The sequence below is a fragment of the Oncorhynchus gorbuscha genome, linkage group LG17 (genome assembly GCF_021184085.1).
Source record: "Oncorhynchus gorbuscha isolate QuinsamMale2020 ecotype Even-year linkage group LG17, OgorEven_v1.0, whole genome shotgun sequence".
NCBI classification, from domain to species: Eukaryota; Metazoa; Chordata; class Actinopteri; order Salmoniformes; family Salmonidae; genus Oncorhynchus; species Oncorhynchus gorbuscha.
In genome coordinates this window covers 8088594-8108238 of record NC_060189.1, presented here as the reverse complement: position 1 = coordinate 8108238, position 19645 = coordinate 8088594, and the positions used below count along the sequence as shown (strand labels likewise).

The 19645-nt window shown below is 43.3% G+C and overlaps 1 protein-coding gene across 1 annotated transcript in view; it reads left to right on the top strand.

Moving 5' to 3' along the window:
* mdga2a (MAM domain containing glycosylphosphatidylinositol anchor 2a) overlaps positions 1-16282 on the top strand; it is a 205828-nt gene extending 189546 nt beyond the window's left edge. Inside the window, exons 14-17 of the mRNA XM_046309248.1 lie at positions 7805-7969; positions 13752-13882; positions 14374-14473; positions 15337-16282. Coding sequence (XP_046165204.1) covers positions 7805-7969; positions 13752-13882; positions 14374-14473; positions 15337-15425 — 485 coding nt within the window. The 3' untranslated portion in view covers positions 15426-16282. The remainder of the gene's footprint in view (positions 1-7804; positions 7970-13751; positions 13883-14373; positions 14474-15336) is intronic.
* Positions 16283-19645: the final 3363 nt, after the last annotated feature.

Genomic DNA, 19645 nt, shown 5'->3' with positions numbered 1-19645 from the left:
CATAACCCCAAATCAGAATTAACTTCCTCCATTAGTAAATCCATTAGCTGCTCCTCTCTGTCTGTCACTCACTCCCTGTGTGCAGCTCACTCTACATGCGCTCTGCTCATGGTGGCTCTGAGTCTGTGAGTATCCATAGCAACGGCTCCACATAGGCTGCTCTTGTCAATGAAGAGACATGAGAGAGAACAGTTAGCTGTTAGCTACTTTTAGTCACTAAACTCAGACAAAACTGAAGGAACATTATTATTTTATGTTAAATAATCTCTCCTGTCTTGTATTTGATGAGTTTGAAGCACTTTTGACACCATTTTATAATTTTAGTCAGATATGACTGTACTGCAGCAGCAGAGCACATGCTAAATGTTTGTGATCAATTTAGTGATACCTCAGCCCTTCTCCTTCCCTAGTTACTGATGAGAAAACAGGCCCTTCTCCTTCCCTAGTTACTGATGAGAAAACAGGCCCTTCTCCTTCCCTAGTTACTGATGAGGAAACAGGCCCTACCTGTTTTAGTGATACCTCAGCCCTTCTCCTTCCCTAGTTATTGATGAGAAAACAGGCCCTACCTGTTTTAGTGATACCTCAGCCCTTCTCCTTCCCTAGTTACTGATGAGAAAACAGGCCCTTCTCCTTCCCTAGTTACTGATGAGGAAACAGGCCCTTCTCCTTCCCTAGTTACTGAGGAGGAAACAGGCCCTACCTGTTTTAGTGATACCTCAGCCCTTCTCCTTCCCTAGTTATTGATGAGGAAACAGGCCCTTCTCCTTCCCTAGTTACTGATGAGGAAACAGGCCCTACCTGTTTTAGTGATACCTCAGCCCTTCTCCTTCCCTAGTTGCTGATGAGGAAACAGGCCCTACCTGTTTTAGTGATACCTCAGCCCTTCTCCTTCCCTAGTTATTGATGAGAAAACAGGCCCTTCTCCTTCCCTAGTTACTGATGAGGAAACAGGCCCCACCTGTTTTAGTGATACCTCAGCCCTTCTCCTTCCCTAGTTACTGATGAGGAAACAGGCCCTTCTCCTTCCCTAGTTACTGATGAGGAAACAGGCCCTACCTGTTTTAGTGATACCTCAGCCCTTCTCCTTCCCTAGTTACTGATGAGGAAACAGGCCCTACCTGTTTTAGTGATACCTCAGCCCTTCTCCTTCCCTAGTTACTGATGAGAAAACAGGCCCTACCTGTTTTAGTGATACCTCAGCCCTTCTCCTTCCCTAGTTACTAATGAGAAAACAGGCCCTTCTCCTTCCCTAGTTACTGATGAGAAAACAGGCCCTACCTGTTTTAGTGATACCTCAGCCCTTCTCCTTCCCTAGTTACTGATGAGGAAACAGGCCCCACCTGTTTTAGTGATACCTCAGCCCTTCTCCTTCCCTATTTACTGATGAGGAAACAGGCCCCACCTGTTTTAGTGATACCTCAGCCCTTCTCCTTCCCTAGTTACTGATGAGGAAACAGGCCCCACCTGTTTTAGTGATACCTCAGCCCTTCTCCTTCCCTAGTTACTGATGAGGAAACAGGCCCCACCTGTTTTATTGATACCTCAGCCCTTCTCCTTCCCTAGTTACTGATGAGAAAACAGGCCCTACCTGTACACTAGTTATTGATGAGAAAACAGGCCCTACCTGTACTCTAGTTATTGATGAGAAAACAGGCCCTACCTGTACACTAGTTATTGATGAGAAAACAGGCCCTACCTGTACTCTAGTTATTGATTAGAAAACAGGCCCTACCTGTACACTAGTTATTGATGAGAAAACAGGCCCTACCTGTACTCTAGTTATTGATGAGAAAACAGGCCCTACCTGTACACTAGTTATTGATTAGAAAACAGGCCCTACCTGTACACTAGTTATTGATGAGAAAACAGGCCATACCTGTACTCTAGTTATTGATGAGAAAACAGTCCCTACCTGTACACTAGTTATTGATGAGAAAACAGGCCCTACCTGTACTCTAGTTATTGATTAGAAAACAGGCCCTACCTGTACACTAGTTATTGATTAGAAAACAGGCCCTACCTGTACACTAGTTATTGATTAGAAAACAGGCCCTACCTGTACACTAGTTATTGATGAGAAAACAGGCCCTACCTGTACTCTAGTTATTGATTAGAAAACAGGCCCTACCTGTACACTAGTTATTGATGAGAAAACAGGCCCTACCTGTACTCTAGTTATTGATTAGAAAACAGGCCCTACCTGTACACTAGTTATTGATTAGAAAACAGGCCCCACCTGTACACTAGATATTGATGAGAAAACAGGCCCTACCTGTACTCTAGTTATTGATGAGAAAACAGGCCCTACCTGTACACTAGTTATTGATTAGAAAACAGGCCCTACCTGTACTCTAGTTATTGATGAGAAAACAGGCCCCACCTGTACACGAGTTATTGATGAGAAAACAGGCCTTACTCACATCATGGTCAATGTAGTTGACATGTAGTTGACATTGATCATGATGGTGTACAATGATTAGATGATGATGAGGTCCAACTATAGTAAATAGTAATGTCGCTAAATCAAGTCGCTGATTATTTTCATAACGTTGGTACTTTCTCAACTCTGGTCGCCAAATCTATAGTTGTCAAATTAATGAGTTTCTACTCGTGTCTCCTTCCATTGAAAATGGCTGATTTCTAGTTGTTAGGTCACAATTATGACATTTATGCAACTGCATCGATGAATGGAAACCATGTTTTAAACTTTGTTTGAAATGTACTTCCTATTCTCTCCATGTTACCTACAGTACTGATAACCATGTATGCAATGCTATGGGATGTGAGACATGGGATGCATTCCCGAAAATAATCAATAGATCTCTTTCTTAATACAGTATTTTCACAAAGCAACACAGAAGTCAACATAAGGAGTACAATACAATGCGTTCTGAAACTCTGAGAAGGACACTTCTGGGAAGTGTTCATGGTTCTTGCTGTGAACAGTGTTGCCATGGGGAGGAGGGAGGGTGGTTCTGATAGATTGTTTCTGGTGGTGAGCCTCCAGCAGGGCCGGGAGGTCAAGGACAGTGTTCAGGTTTTGTTAAATCGTCATGTACACATGATCTACGTGAGCACACAGTGCAATGAAATGCTGACTTACAGGTTTACCTCTCAACAATGCAACAACAATGAGTGAATAAAAGAGGAATTAAAAGCTCAATGAATGAAAAAAGGATAAAACATTTGCAAAACATATAATGCAAGAAGGCACACAAACGGATTGAAGTGCTGAAAGCTAATACATACAGCCAGTTTAGCTGAAGGCTAATAAATACAGCCAGTCTAGCTGATGGCTAATAAATACAGCCAGTTTAGCTGAAGGCTAATAAATACAGCCAGTTAAGCTGAAGGCTAATAAATACAGCAGTCTAGCTGAAGGCTAATAAATACAGCCAGTCTAGCTGAAGGCTAATAAATATAGCCAGTTTAGCTGAAGGCTAATAAATACAGCCAGTTTAGCTGAAGGCTTGTAAATACAGCCAGTTTAGCTGAAGGCTAATAAATACAGCAGTCTAGCTGAAGGCTAATAAATACAGCCAGTTTAGCTGAAGGCTAATAAATACAGCCAGTCTAGCTGAAGGCTAATAAATGCAGCCAGTTTAGCTGAAGGCTAATAAATACAGCAGTCTAGCTGAAGGCTAATAAATACAGCCAGTCTAGCTGAAGGCTAATAAATACAGCAGTCTAGCTGAAGGCTAATAAATACAGCCAGTTAAGCTGAAGGCTAATAAATACAGCCAGTTTAGCCGAAGTTTAATAAATACAGCCAGTTTAGCTGAAGGCTAATAAATATAGCCAGTTTAGCTGAAGGCTTGTAAATGCAGCAGTCTAGCTGAAGGCTAATAAATACAGCAGTCTAGCTGAAGGCTAATAAATACAGCAGTCTAGCTAAAGGCTAATAAATACAGCAGTCTAGCTAAAGGCTAATAAATACAGCAGTCTAGCTGAAGGCTAATAAATACAGCAGTCTAGCTAAAGGCTAATAAATACAGCAGTCTAGCTGAAGGCTAATAAATACAGCAGTCTAGCTAAAGGCTAATAAATACAGCAGTCTAGCTGAAGGCTAATAAATACAGCAGTCTAGCTGAAGGCTAATAAATATAGCCAGTTTAGCTGAAGGCTAATAAATACAGCAGTCTAGCTGAAGGCTAATAAATATAGCCAGTTTAGCTGAAGGCTAATAAATACAGCAGTCTAGCTAAAGGCTAATAAATACAGCAGTCTAGCTGAAGGCTAATAAATACAGCCAGTTTAGCTGAAAGCTAATAAATACAGCAGTCTAGCTGAAGGCTAATAAATACAGCCAGTTTAGCTGAAGGCTAATAAATACAGCAGTCTAGCTGAAGGCTTGTAAATACAGCCAGTTTAGCTGAAGGCTTGTAAATACAGCCAGTTTAGCTGAAGGCTAATAAATACAGCCAGTCTAGCTGAAGGCTTGTAAATACAGCCAGTTTAGCTGAAGGCTAATAAATACAGCAGTCTAGCTGAAGGCTTGTAAATACAGCCAGTTTAGCTGAAGGCTTGTAAATACAGCCAGTTTAGCTGAAGGCTAATAAATACAGCCAGTTTAGCTGAAGGCTAATAAATACAGCCAGTTTAGCTGAAGACTTGTAAATACAGCAGCCTAGCTGAAGGCTAATAAATACAGCCAGTCTAGCTGAAGGCTAATAAATAAAGCCAGTGTCGCCGAAGACTGGGAAATATGGGGAGGTGGGCGGTCAGGCTGTGTGTCCACAGCGGACGGTAGTCTCAGAGCTATGTATCTTCGCTACTGGTCGAAAGTTTTAGAACACCTACTCATTCAAGGATTTTTCTTTATTTTTACTATTTTCTACATTGTATAATAATATTGAAGACATCAAAACTATGAAATAACACATGGAATCATGTAGTAACCAAAAAGTGTTTTTTGAGATTTGAGATTCTTCAAATAGCCACCCTTTGCCTTAATGACAGCTTTGCACACTCTTGGCATTCTCTCAGCCAGCTTCACCTGGAATGCTTTTCCAATAGTCTTGAAGGAGTTCCCATATATGCTGAGCATTTGTTGGCAGCTTTTCCTTCACTCTGTGATCCAACTCATCCCAAACCATCTCAATTGGGTTGAGATGGGTTTGACTGTGGAGGCCAGGTCATCTGATGCAGCACTCCATCACTCTCCTTCTTGGTCAAATAGCCTTACACAGCCTGGAGGTGTGTTGAGTCATTGTCCTATTGAAATCCTCCTCCCCATCTCCTCCTCCCCATCTCATCCTCCTCCTCCTCCCCATGTCATCCTTCTCCTCTGCCCCATCTCCTCCTCCTCCTCCTCCACCCCATCTCCTTTTCCTCATTTATTCCTCCTCAACCTCCGCCTCATCTCCTCCTCCGCCCCATGGCCTCCTCCTCCTCCGCCCCATCTCCTCCTCCCCCGCCCCATGTGGCCTCCTCCGCCCCATCTCCTTTTCCCCCGCCCCCCATGGCCTCCTCCTCCGCCCCATCTCCTTTTCCCCCGCCCCATGGCCTCCTCCTCCTCCGCCCCATCTCCTCCTCCCCCGCCCCCATGGCCTCCTCCTCCTCCACCCCATCTCCTCCTCCCCCGCCCCATGGCCTCCTCCTCCTCCGCCCCATCTCCTCCTCCCCCGCCCCATCTCCTTTTCCTCATATATTCCTCAACCTCCGCCTCATCTCCTCCGCCCCATCTCATCCTCCTCCTCCGCCCCATGGCCTCCTCCTCCTCCGCCCCATCTCCTCCTCCCCCGCCACATGGCCTCCTCCTCCTCCGCCCCATCTCCTCCTCCCCCGCCCCATGGCCTCCTCCTCCTCCGCCCCCATCTCCTCCTCCGCCCCATGGCCTCCTCCTCCTCCGCCCCATCTCCTCCTCCCCCGCCCCATGGCCTCCTCCTCCTCCGCCCCATCTCCTCCTCCACCCCATGGCCTCCTCCTCCTCCGCCCCATCTCCTCCTCCGCCCCCCATGGCCTCCTCCTCCGCCCCATGGCCTCCTCCTCCTCCGCCCCATGGCCTCCTCCTCCTCCGCCCCATCTCCTCCTCCGCCCCAAGTCCTCCTCAACCTCCGCCCCATCTCCTCCTCCGCCCCATCTCCTCCTCCTCCCCCGCCCCATCTCCTTTTCCTCATTTATTCCTCCTCCTCCTCCGCCCCATCTCCTCCTCCACCCCATGGCCTCCTCCTCCTCCGCCCCATCTCCTCCTCCGCCCCCCATGGCCTCCTCCTCCTCCGCCCCATGGCCTCCTCCTCCTCCGCCCCATCTCCTCCTCCGCCCCAAGTCCTCCTCAACCTCCGCCCCATCACCTCCTCCGCCCCATCTCCTCCTCCTCCCCCGCCCCATCTCCTTTTCCTCATTTATTCCTCCTCCTCCTCCGCCTCATCTCCTCCTCCGCCCAATCTCTTCCTCCTCCTCTGCCCCATTGCCTCTGCTCCTTCTCCTCCTCCTCCTCTCCGCCTCTGTGTCTCTATGGAGTGTAGTAGCCATGATGGACATCTGCAGCGCTGTGGGGATGGCTGTGACATTTCCTTTAGAGAGCGGGCAGCATTATGAAATATGAGTGTCTGTCACTACCTGCCCATCGACGTATGCCTTAAGGGAACTAGCAGTAACCATTCCCCCAATGTACAATCTCCCGCAATGCTATCCACTCGTTAAATGCCAAAAGCCCCAGCTGTTAAAATAAACCAATTAATCGGGGATACATTTGTTTAAGTGTTTTAGAGCATGTTACGATGGATTATGTCAGAAATAATGCATTGCTTTTAATTATCCAAGGCATTACGATGAAACACATGCAGCTCACAGTTTCCCAACATTCCTTGATCTTTTTTTATCTGATTGGTATCCACGGAGAAAGCTTGTATTATGGATTGCACTGTATACAAGGCCAGACAGAGAATTGCAGTGCAGAAACCTTTCCTGATACCAGAACAGTTTATGGCCTGCTAACGGCAGTGCCTAAGCTGCAAACTTGTAGCAGTTATTATAGAGAGATGAACTCTGCCGTTTGGTTTAGAATTCGGATGTTCTCTCCATTGCAGTGGAACACCAGCACATCCCACATGGGTTCAAATAGTATTTGTTGTCATTCAAATACTTTTATCTTTAGCTGTGCTTGCACAATGAAACCAATAATTCAAAAAGTGCAGAGCCAGCCCTTCTGGCATTCGAAGGCAGACTTAATGAAATGATCAACGTATTTGAAAGTAGATAAATATTAATGGAACCCAGGTCAGAATCACAATACCATGGCATGACAGAGAGGGTTACCATGGAAGGACAGAGAGGGTTGCCATGGCAGGACAGAGAGGGTTGCCATGGCAGGACAGAGAGTGTCACCATGGCAGGATAGAGAGGGTCACCATGGCAGGATAGAGAGGGTCACCATGGCAGGACAGAGAGGGTCACCATGGCAGGATAGAGAGGGTCACCGTGGCAGGACAGAGAGGGTTACCATGGCAGGACAGAGAGGGTTACCATGGCAGGACAGAGAGGGTTACCATGGCAGGACAGAGAGGGTTACCATGGCAGGACAGAGAGGGTTACCATGGCAGGACAGAGAAGGTTACCATGGCAGGACAGAGAAGGTTACCATGGCAGGACAGAGAAGATTACCATGGCAGGACAGAGAAGGTTACCATGGCAGGACAGAGAAGGTTACCATGGTAGGACAGACAGGGTTACTTTTGGGGGTTTTACATATAATATGTTGGTCATTGTTTTACCATCATACAGGTTTCTACATTGACTGTCATTGTTTTACCATCATACAGGTTTCTACATTGACTGTCATTGTTTTACCATCTTACAGGTTTCTACATGTATATCGAGACGTCTCGACCACGCCTGGAGGGAGAAAAGGCTCGACTGTTGACCCCCACTTTCAACGTCGCCCCCAAAAGCCCCTATGGGATTGTGACGTCCTCTCCAACCTACTGCTTTGGTTTCTACTACCATATGTATGGGAAACACATAGGTGAGATGCCTGGGTGCCAGCACGTATGGCATGTATGATCTAAGGATGAATGCAAATGGTGCACTGTAGCTCTTTTATCAGGCCAGTCTATTTCAGCTGAGAGGAAGTGTGTTTGACCTCTTAAGTACATACCTGATAGCTTTCAATCAGCATCCACTTGCAAGCGTATCAAATCAAATTGTATTAGTCACATGGGACGAATGCAACGGGTGAAGACAGTGAAATGCTTACCTACGAGCCCCTAACCAACAATGCAGTTGAAAAAAATACGGATATGAATAAGAAATTAAAGTAACAAATAATTAAAGAGCAACAGTAAAATAACAATAGCGAGACTATATACAGGGGGTATCGGTACAGAGTCAATGTGCGGGGACACCGGTTAGTTGAGGTAATATGTACATGTAGGTGTAAGAGTTATTAAAGTGACTATGCATAGATGATAACAACAGAGAGTAGCAGCGGTGTAAAGGTGGGGGGGGGGGCAATGCAAATAGTCTGGGTAGACTTTTGATTAGATGTTCAGGAGTCTTATAGCTTCGAGTAGAAGCCTCTTGGACCTTTTATTATTATTTTTTTTTTACCTTTATTTAACCAGGCAAGTCAGTTAAAACCTCTTACGACTCCCCATCCCGGATCCGGGATCGTGACTACGGCTCAAGCTCATTACCATAACGCACAATGCGAAAAAATATTCCTAAAAATATTTAACCTACACACATTAACAAGTCCAATAGCTCAAATGAAAGATAAACATCTTGTTAATCTACCCAGAAAGTCAGATTTCTAAAATGTTTTACGGACTAAACATAGCACATATTTATATTAGATCACCACCGAAACAAAAGGCAAGCGGCGGCCATTTTGTCCCAGAAAAAAATTACATTTAAAAGTAGGATTAAAAAATAAATAATTCACTAACCTTTTGAAAATCTTCATCAGATGACAGTAATATTACATGTTACACAGTACATTGAATTTTTTTTCAATAATATGCCATTTATATCCATAAATCTCGGTTTACAATGACGACGTTTCAAAAAATGCTTCTCAAATGTCCGGAGAAATGATGATAGCTCTGACAGATAACGTCAGATAACAAGCAATAAACATGACTAAATATACATGTTCTACATATAGTTACAAAGATACACTTCTTAATGCAACCGCTGTATTACATTTATTTTTAACGTTACAGACATCGTTCACTGGGCTATACTATGAGTCAGCGCTCAGATATTAGCACTATGTCTCCTCTACGTTTGGGGTCCACAGAAACCCCAAATAACCACATAAATATTCCCTTACCTTTGATGTTCTTCCATCAGAAGACGTAGAAGGAGTCATACTTACCCAATACATCGTTTGGTTTCACGTTGTGTGTCCCTGTATTAGCATATGCTAACAGCTTCAGTTGAAATGCGTCAAAAATGACTTCTGGTCCAGTGCATCAAAACTTCCAATTTACATATTATATGTCGATTAAACTGGTCAAACGATGTGCAAAATCGAGCTTTATGATGTTTTTAGCATGTAGAACAAAGAGCAACGCTAACAGACAATCCGGCTTCAAATGCTGCATCATGGAAAAAGACGTTCTCCAAATCGGCCGCGCGCAAAAGAGTGCATGATTTTCAGAGGGACACGGGCAATTTCTCCCGCCAAACGTGCAGGGCTCGTGGGATTCTCACAATGAACGTGCCACTTGAACGCTGACATGGCGCTGCCACTTGAAAGCTGAGATGGCTGTGTTGCAACCAGTCAGGATGTTCTCGATGGTGCAGCTGTAGAATCTTTTGAGGATCTGAGGACCCCTGCAAAATCTTTTCAGTCTGCTGAGAGGGATAGGTTTTGTTGTGGCCTCTTCACGACTGCCTTGGTGTGCTTGGACCATGTTAGTTCTTTGGTGATGTGGACACCAAGGAACTTGAAGCTCTCAACCTGCTCCACTGCAGCCCCGTCAATGAGAATGGGGGTGTGCTCAGTCCTCTTTTTTCCTGTAGTCCACAATCATCTCCTTTGTCTCGATCACGTTGAGGGAGAGGTTGTTGTCCTGGCACCACACGGCCAGGTCTCTGACCTCCTCCCTATGGGCATTATCGTATTTTTCAGTGATCAGGCTTTCCACTGTTGTGTCGTCAGCAAACTTAATAATGGTGTTGGAGTCGTGCCTGGCCATGCAGTCATGAGTGAACAGGGAGTACAGGAGGGGACTGAGCATGCACCCCTGAGGGGCCCCTGTGTTGAGGATCAGCGTGGGGGATGTGTTGTTACCTACCCTTACCACCTGGGGGCAGCTTGTCAGGAAGTCCAGGATCCAGTTGCAGAGGGAGGTGTTTAGTCCCAGGGTCCTTAGCTTATTAATGAGCTTTGAGGGCACTACGGTGTTGAATCCTGAGCTGTCGTCAATGAATAGCATTCTCACATAGGTGTTCCTTTTGTCCAGGTGGGAAAGGGAAGTTTGGAGCACAATAGAGATTGCATCATCTGTGGATCTGTTTGGGCGGTATGCAAATTGGAGTGGGTCTAGGGTTTCTGGGATAATGGTGTTGATATGAGCCATGACCAACATTTCAAAGCACTTCATGGCTACAGATGTGAGTAGTCATTTAGGCAGATTTCCTTAGTGTTCTTGGGCACAGGCACTATGGTGGTCTGCTTAAAACATGTAGGTATTACAGACTCGGACAGGGAGAGGTTGTAAATGTCAGTGAAGACACTTGCCAGTTGGTCAGCGCATGCTCGCAGTACACATCCTGGTAATCCATCTGGCCCTGCGGCCTTGTGAATGTTGACCTGTTAAAGGTCTTACTCACATCAGCTGCGGAGAGCGTGATCACACAGTCTTCTGGAACAGCTGGTGCTCTCATGCATGTTTCAGTGATATTTGCCTCGAAGCGAGCATAGAAGTAGTTTAGCTCGTCTGGTAGGCTTGTGTCACTGGGCAGCTCTCGACTGTGCTTCCCTCACCTGTCCCCCACTTCCCTGTTCGCTACCTCCCTGATGATTAGATAAAAGTGTTTGCTTACCACTCAAGTTGTACACACCTTTCTTTTTTAATTTGACAACCACTCAATAACACTTCAATGCCAGAATATCCGAAGCACGCTGAGCGTTGGTGAAAAATGGAAATTGAGCACACTATGGTTTTTACGACCATTCTATTTGAGTATTAATAACTTTGTCCTCCGTCAGATTCTTTTCAGGCTCCCCTGAAGGTTGTCGTCTCACACCCCTGCTCTCCTGTTGGCGCAGTGTCTTAATCAGACAGACAGTTGCACTTGAGCGATGGGTGTGACCCCTGACCTGCAAGACACGCTTGTAACCACAATTTTCTGCTCCACAAAGCTGTCGCGATTCTGAATAGGACGTGTCAACCTAATCCATTCAGGTCTCAATGGGCCCCCTCTCTCTCTCTGCTCTCTCAGCCTCAGCAACCAGCAGCCAGAGCCAGAAAGGGCTGACGGCTTGTGTCCTAACCTGTCTGTTTCCTTTCACTGGTTTCTGTTAGAGAAAGAAAGGTAACCTGCATTCTGAGCCTTTTTTTTTCAAATTCTGTGCAGAATGTGAGTGAGTGGGTGGTGGAGAGACTGAGTTCTCATTTGAAGTAGAGGGCATTTTGCAGGAGTCTGTTGTTGGTGTCATTGGATCATCAAGTAAGATCATTAAGTCTCCCATCACAGGGGAGTGGCATGTCTAGTTTGGCCTCTACATTTTTGCGGACTTTACTGTAGTATTCACTGTATTGTTTTTGCAGACGTGACTCTAGTGTACTAAAGTATTTACTGTCGTGTTTTTGTGGACATGCCTGTGGTATACTATAGTATTTACTGTCAGGATTTGGCCAGGGTTGTTCCGGTTTTTGGTCACTAGATGCCCCCATTGTGCCTTTTGACCTTTTGTTTTCCCTTGATCCCCATTATTATTTGCACCTGTGCCTCGTTTCCCTTGATTGTATTTAAACCCTTTGTTTTCCTCAGTTCTTTGCTCTGTGTTTGTATGTTAGCACCCAGCCCTAGTACTCTGTGAACTCTTGTTGATCCCGGTGGACTCTCTTGTGGAATTCTGTTTTTTGTTCTTGTTTGTTTTGTTTTTTTGAGTATCTTTTGAGGCTTTTTGTGCTTTACCTTCCACCTTGTGGATTTACCTTTTTTGTCTTGGAGGATTACCTTTGTTCTTGTGGAATTCCTTTTGAGGTTGTGGAGTTACATGTTTTCCTGAAGAACTTCACTTTTTACTTCATTAAATACACCGTCTCAAGTACTGCTGTGTCTGCCTCATCTTCTGGGTTCTGCCGACTATTCGTGGCTTAGTTGGTTAAGTGGCTGTTTCTCACTCCGGAGACCCGGGTTCGTAACCGGGTCCTGACAATTTACTGTAGTGTTTATGCCGACATTACTGTAGTATACTATAATATTTACTATAGTGTTTTTGCCAGAGATTACTGTAGTACTATCGTGTTTTTGTTAGATTATCTTTCACATAGAACTGGGGGCTTTCTCTTAAGGAAGAAATACATGGAGAAATATGTGGATAATACTGTTGTATTTACTAAAGTATTATACAATATACTGTACTAAAACATTCTACAGAGTTTGTCTGGAGGCCGTAAAATTATTTGTACACTGCATATTAACCACAACTAAGCCCAAAAAGAAAGCCCAACAATCATTTCATACCTGAGACACAATCACATATGTCGTCTCTCTTGTGTGAGAATACTCGAATAGATTTCCTAAAGTAAACTCATTTTTAGCTGAATTCTTTAATTGTTTTTTTTTTAACCAAAAACTAAAATCACCCCAAAAATGTTTGTGTAGTGTATTCTACAATTTACTGCAACATTATATTGTAAACACTACAAGATTGAGGGATACTACAGTGTGGAGTAAAGTAGTCCTTCTGTAGCTCAGTTGGTAGAGCATGGCGCTTGTAACGCCAGGGTAGTGGGTTCGATAGAATGTATGCACGCATGACTGTAAGTCGCTTTGGATAAAAGCGTCTGCTAAATGGCATATATTATTATTATTAAGTATTCTACGTTATCAACCGGGTGGTTTGAGCCCTGATAGCTGATTGGCTGAAAGCCGTGGTATGTCAGGTGTAGGACAAAAACAATTATTCGTATTTCTCTGATTACATTGGTAACCAGTTCATAATAGCAATAAGGCACATAAGGGGTTTGAGGTATATGGCCAATATACTACGTCTAAGGACTACAGTTTACTACAGTTTACTACAGAATTCCCTAGAATCAGGGGCTTTCTATAGAGTACTACTATAGAGTACTTCTATAGAGTACTGTAGTATTCTATAATAAACTGTAGTATTTTTTTTCATGTGGGTCTACACATCAGAGCACACTATTTGGCATCACCTCGTTTGCACTGAAAAGAAACATACAAGATTTGACTTTCATGATCATCACTTGACAAGTGAATTATATTGTCAAATGAATTCATTGTGATACAATCCACTCTTTCAGTAAAAACCACCACTCAATAAGGGGAGGTTAATGTGTAGACCCCTTGAATCATTTAGTATTTGCAGTAATGAGCTGTTATGTGTTTTTTTTGTGTGTTTTTTTTTATCAGGTCAATTATTAATAATTAAATAAGTATAATCTATAAATAAAGGAAATGTGCTACTGTGACGAGGCCATAGATGATATCAGACTTGGGCTCAAATTGGACTTGAAATCTTTCAAATACATAAGTTGTGCTTGACTGAGCTTCCCTGGCACAATTGTTGTCCTTAAAGGGCTTGATGTTTTCTCCTCTAGGAGCGTTAAATGCTTACTTACGACAGAAAGGCCAGTCGGGCACAGACAGTTCCGTGTGGACCCTGGTCGGGAACCAAGGAGACCGATGGAAGCAAGCCAAAGTCAACATTCACCCAACAGCCTCTTTCCAGGTGGGTACAACTCTATGGGAGGAGCAGTGGGTCACCAATGCAGAACTACGGTGGCCCTAAGGTGCAAAGTACAAAACTGCCTTCATATGTGCTTCCTCTCTTATTCCAATGTCTTATATAAGCATTTGTCTTATATATTTTTGCTATATGCTTCACAGAATGAGTCATTATTTGTATTATTTTTTAAATTGTATTTAATCTTTATTTAACTCGACAAGTCAGTTAAGAACAAATTGTTATTTACAATGACAGCCTACCCCGGCCAAACCCTAACGATGCTGGGCCAATTGTGCGCTACCCTATGGGACTCCCAATCACATCCGGTTGTGATACAGCCTAGAATCGAACCAGGGTATGTAGTTACGCCTCTAGCACTGAGACGCAGTGCCTTAGACCGCTGTACCACTCGGGAGCCCATTTGTAGCAGGAAGACATTTAAGCAGTTGGTTTTAACATGTTTTGTCTTTGTCTCGCTTATCCTGTTTTGGTAGTTGGTTCTGGAAGGAATTCGGGGTCCTGGGATAGAAGGGGATATCGCCATTGATGATGTCACCATTGAGGAAGGAGAATGTAAAGACCCTCCACACAACAGTAAGTGCTTTTTTTGTGAGAGGGGGGGGGGGCATGACCTATACGTCAACCAGATCCAATCAATCAGGAAGAGGCAAGCCTTATAACGTACGTTTATATCATTCCTCTTCAGGAACTATAAATCAAGGACTGAATCCGCTAAGAGTATAAGCCACTGTATTTTTGTTTCAGGCATCGTCAGTGAAAATACATTTTAGAGGTTATGAAGAAACATCTGCTTAAAAAATATTATGCATGCCAGAAAATTGTACTATCTGATGATTGGCCTAAAAATTTAAATATTTTGTGCAATAGCTCATTTTTATTCCCTCATTACTTACATTACTTCAATTGGTAATGCCTTTTAAAATTATGTTAACTATCCTCCCAAATGGTAGATATCAGCGTCTTACATTAAAATATTAGGCGTTAGCAGCTCAGTCGCTTGTACACTGGAGACTGTCGGCTGGGTCTCTTTACTGATTAACAAGGTTCAAGTACAAATACTACTAATGGGAATGTTTTTAATAACCTCTTAACTGAATTTGCTCATATAGTACTTGATGTATTTCGTCAATAAGCATTATTAATGCTTGATGCTGAGCTGCGACTGAAGTATTGTGAGTCTACATTGAGAGAAATCACAATGCATCTCTATATAAGAAGAGTACGGTCCTCCTCAGAACAACTAAAAACAATCACATGTATTCTAAAAATCAAATTGTATTGTATTCTTAAATCAAATACGGAATTGTTACCCACACGTCATCCCATTAGCTCAATTAAATCGTTTTGAAATTATTTTCATACATCATCCTTATCTACATCACCAACTTTCTCTTTCTTTCTCTACTTTCTCTTTCTATCTTTCTCTATCACTACAGATCTGAGATCACTGTCTCCTCCCACCGCGCACCATATATGTCAGTTCTTGGTCACACTGACCCTGGTGTTTGTGGGTCATCAGAGGTGACCCCTCTCTCTCAGGAGGAGCAACCTGATGCCGGCCCCACCCCTGTGGAAGAATCTGCAGACTTTGACTGTCTAAACCCCCAAAACTACCAAAGATTCACTCCTCTTCGGTCTTCAGGAGAGCAGCAGCAGTCCAGCGCTGGTCCAGGGTGGAGCATGCAGGAATAAAATAAAAAAACTCAGTCAATCTTGTTTTTTTTTCTGAAATATGCACAGAGAGCATTCCAAGGTCAGGACTCCAGGGTCAGGATGGAGAGCCGGGTTCTCCATAGTAGACGCTCCAGTAGTAGGGGCTACACCTAATCCCCCCCCCAAGGTGAAGCCAGTCGAAGTAGAGTGTGGGTGCCATCATTGTGTATATTAGCTCAAGGATCGGAACGGAACGGTACATTTCTGTAAAGCACAAGGACACATGATGTGGTCCCATTTTTTTCTTTCCATTTTCCATATGTTATTCGTTTGCTGCTTGTCAAGACCAAGGAATAACTATAATTCATTGCTTAATGAGATGGGTGTTGAAGAGGTTGATTTTATGTTAAGAGTGTAAATGTACGAAATTCACTCAATAACCCACATTGACCCGAAGCTATTTTCTCATGAATATGTTAGAGACTGCTATTTCTCTTTGTGTTGTCGCTTTAACCCCTTTTAAAACTCAGAGGCTGCCTAGGGTCGGTTTCATCAAAATATGTATAAACAAACACGTGCATACCTTCTACCCAGAGGCTAAACTTCGACTGCTTAGTGCATTATATGCATATCTGTAAGTCAATTCATCACAATTATTCCTCTGTGGGTTTTTTTTTAGGTTGCTTAAAATGTTGGTTTCATTAAAAAGTGCATACACTGGTTACTCTACTATGTAGTGGCTGAACTATGGTGTGCCTGGTGTAAACAACCTCTGGACCTTTGCACTCCTCCTCACAGTCAACTCTATCAGATCCTTTCGACCTACTGTAGGTGCTTCTCTGTGTCCCAGATGCACATTAAATATCTCTCTTTCATTATCTAAACGGGATTGATGAGGATTTTTAAAGCTAAAGTAATCTTGCTTATATTGACAATGGTTGTTGCAATCCAGCCATTTGTATGAAATGTTAGCATCTCTTTATTTCACTTTCTATTACCTAGCTTCTCCTTTCACCTCCTGACCAATCACTAATCGGTCAGGTCACATGTAGTGCTTAAAGACCAGGGCCCGGTTTCCCAAAAGCATCTTAAGGCTAAATTCATTGTTAGAAACTTCTTAAGAGCATGGTTAAATCTCTGAGCTGTTTCCCAAAACCATCGTTCTTAACGTGGCACTTGAACATGCTTGAAATCTAACCACTAGGGTAGCCTAGTGGTTAGTGCGTTGGAATAGTAACCGGAAGGTAACCGGAAGGTTGGAAGTTATATAAAGTTAGATAAAGTTGACTACAAATACAAAGTTGCCAATGGCTTTTCAATTGATACAATATCAAGATGCTTGAAATTAAAACCGAGATGACTGCATTCAAATATAAATACAGTAGGCTATAGGTCTATTTCAATCACTTTGAAATACTATATATTTCATGTTCAATCAATTGAGTTCTATCTTGCTGCTGGTATGCTACTGTCTAATTTCTCTCAATATATTTCATGATGCGTAGCCTAATATGTGGCATGATGTGCTAAATCTTGATTTAGCGCATGATTATAGGGTAAGCATTAGAACAAGCCGCCTCAATATTTGAAACCATAGGTGCTAATATCTTTCTAGGAGCTGATCCATCATCAGTATTGATGAATAATTCTAATGTTAAGGTAAGATTTGAATGGGTAAAACTGATCCGAGAGCAGCGCTGCCTATCTTTCTATTCTATCCTATCAGTGTTGACACGTCTGTCTCAATGACGCACTAACATGCTGACCAGACCGGACACGTCGCATGTGCGAGCGTTGCAAAATAAATGTAGAAATCCATGTTATTCAATTTTTGCACCCACACTGCTCGCGCACGCCAACGAGCGTCTGCGATGCCAAGGGCTAAAATAGAAGTAATTCCTTTTTTGTGACGCAGATCGCGCTGCAAGTCCTGCCTCTCCCATCTCCTCATTGGTTTATAGAAGCAGGTACCCATGTGCCATCTCCTCATTGGTTATACCCACGTGGGTGATTGAAAGACAACCTGTTTTGCCGGTCGTCTTGGTAATACTATGAAGTTTAGATGCCAATCACCATATAAGTTCAAAGATGAAAAAGCCGGGAAGGAGGAGAGATGACAGTTTTATGTGTGGATTAATTCTCAGAGTAGAGGACCTTGTGCATTTCAGGTAAAATAACAACTCAATTTTTATATCCCAGGACAAATTAGCTAGCAACAGCAAGCTAGCTAAATAGGATAAATTAGCTAGCATGTGCAAGCTAGCTAGCTAAATTGCCATACATATTTAATGCTTTTCGACCTGACCCCAAATGAATGTAATTGGTTCAGAGTTTGTTTTGATATTTTAACCTGTGGGTCGTGATCGCGTTTGGTGTTGGGGGGACAAAATACATTTATGCACGATGGCGCACGCGCGCAGCCAGTTTGGGTTCCGTGTTAGCGAATGTTCTCTCTGCATGGTGTTTTGGGAAACGCATGTTACATCTTCGACCATTGCAGAAAAGATGCATTGTTAAAACACTCTTAAGCCTAAATTACATCACTATCAGGAAACTGGGCCCAGGTGCATCGTTTTTACCAGTCAACTTTTTAAGTGTTTCCCAAACAAGCACCTAGAGAGAACATTCGCCAAGTACGCCATGTGTGCGCGACTGACAGGATCGAAGGTAATGCACAGCTGCTCTCGGATCAGCTTCCTCCATTAAAATCTTACCTTAACGTTATAATTATTCCACAATACTGATGATGGATCAGCTCATAGAGAAATATTAGCTTTGTTATAACACTCAAATCATCCTCTCCTAATTTACCTTACTTTAAGGACAAGTGGTCATCAGGTTGACTAGCGGTTAAGATCGAAAGGTCACTGTTTCGACTAGGGGGGGGGGGGGGTCTGTCGATTATGCCCTTGAGCAAGGCACTTAACCCTAGTAAGTCACTCTGGAAATAGTGTCTGCTAAATGTCAAGGAAAAAAATACTAAACAAATGACTGGAGGAAATTCAAGCTCATGTTATTTTATTTCATGTTAGAGTAGTTTCTCTCTTGCAACTGCCAAGATTAACATCTGTTTTCAATACAAGTCATTGTCCTGACCTTTGATTTCAGCATGGCTCCATAAAGCACATAAAAATATGTACTACAAAAAAAGAAAAACCTTGAATGTCAATGCTATCTTTCTCTTCCTGCATGAGTTGTACTCATTGATCATGATACATGCCCATGCATGCTTGTGGCAGTCTTTGGATGGTTACTTTATGAACAGCTGTTTTTGCATATTTTGCTAGTCCTCTCGGGATAAGAGAAGACGCTGCTGTGTGCCATGAAATCAAGTGCCTTCAGACTTAGTGGAAGATTACGTGAATGGAAAACCCGACATTGGCTAGTTTATCATCCAAGCATTTGCCCCTTAGGCACATTTTATAGAGATAGAATCAATCATGCTGTAATCTGCAGCTAACTCTAGTATCAAGGGTCAACTCGGCATGTGGTGGCACAGTGTCAAATTATGGATATCTACACAGCTCTCTTTATTTTGACCTAGGAGAATGACTTACTGCCCTTGACAGTCTAGGCGTTTGGAGTGGGACTTGTGCTCAAGCAGAGAAAGGATGGTGGCCAAGCTTTGTCAGAGTGACTGAGCGAGAACGGGAGCTCTTACAAATAAGCAATGGGCTCTGACGAAAAATCGACTTGTAGGGAGGGATGCTTTTGAAGTCTACCAATTCATTTCAGCTGGACCCGCTGAGAAAGACATTATTGTGACTTCGTCCAAGGACTGTGAAAGGAAGACCTTTCAAGTGTGACTCTTACGGCTGATAATGGCCTTGGCTTACCTGGGTGTCTGTCAGTCCATTAGAGTAGGCTGTGTGGTTCTCACAGACCTATTTTAGTACTCAAATGAGAGTGTAACTCTACTTTTACAGAAACTGTAAAGACCTTGGAACTACCTGAGACCATGAGTTACCTTAACCAGCTGGTTTTTGAAGAAGAAAAAAAATGTATTGTAAAATGACTCTACTATTGTTCGTAAAAAACATGTTTTGGGAGAAAATGTAGATTTCCCTATTTATTTTCTGATTCCTTTTATTT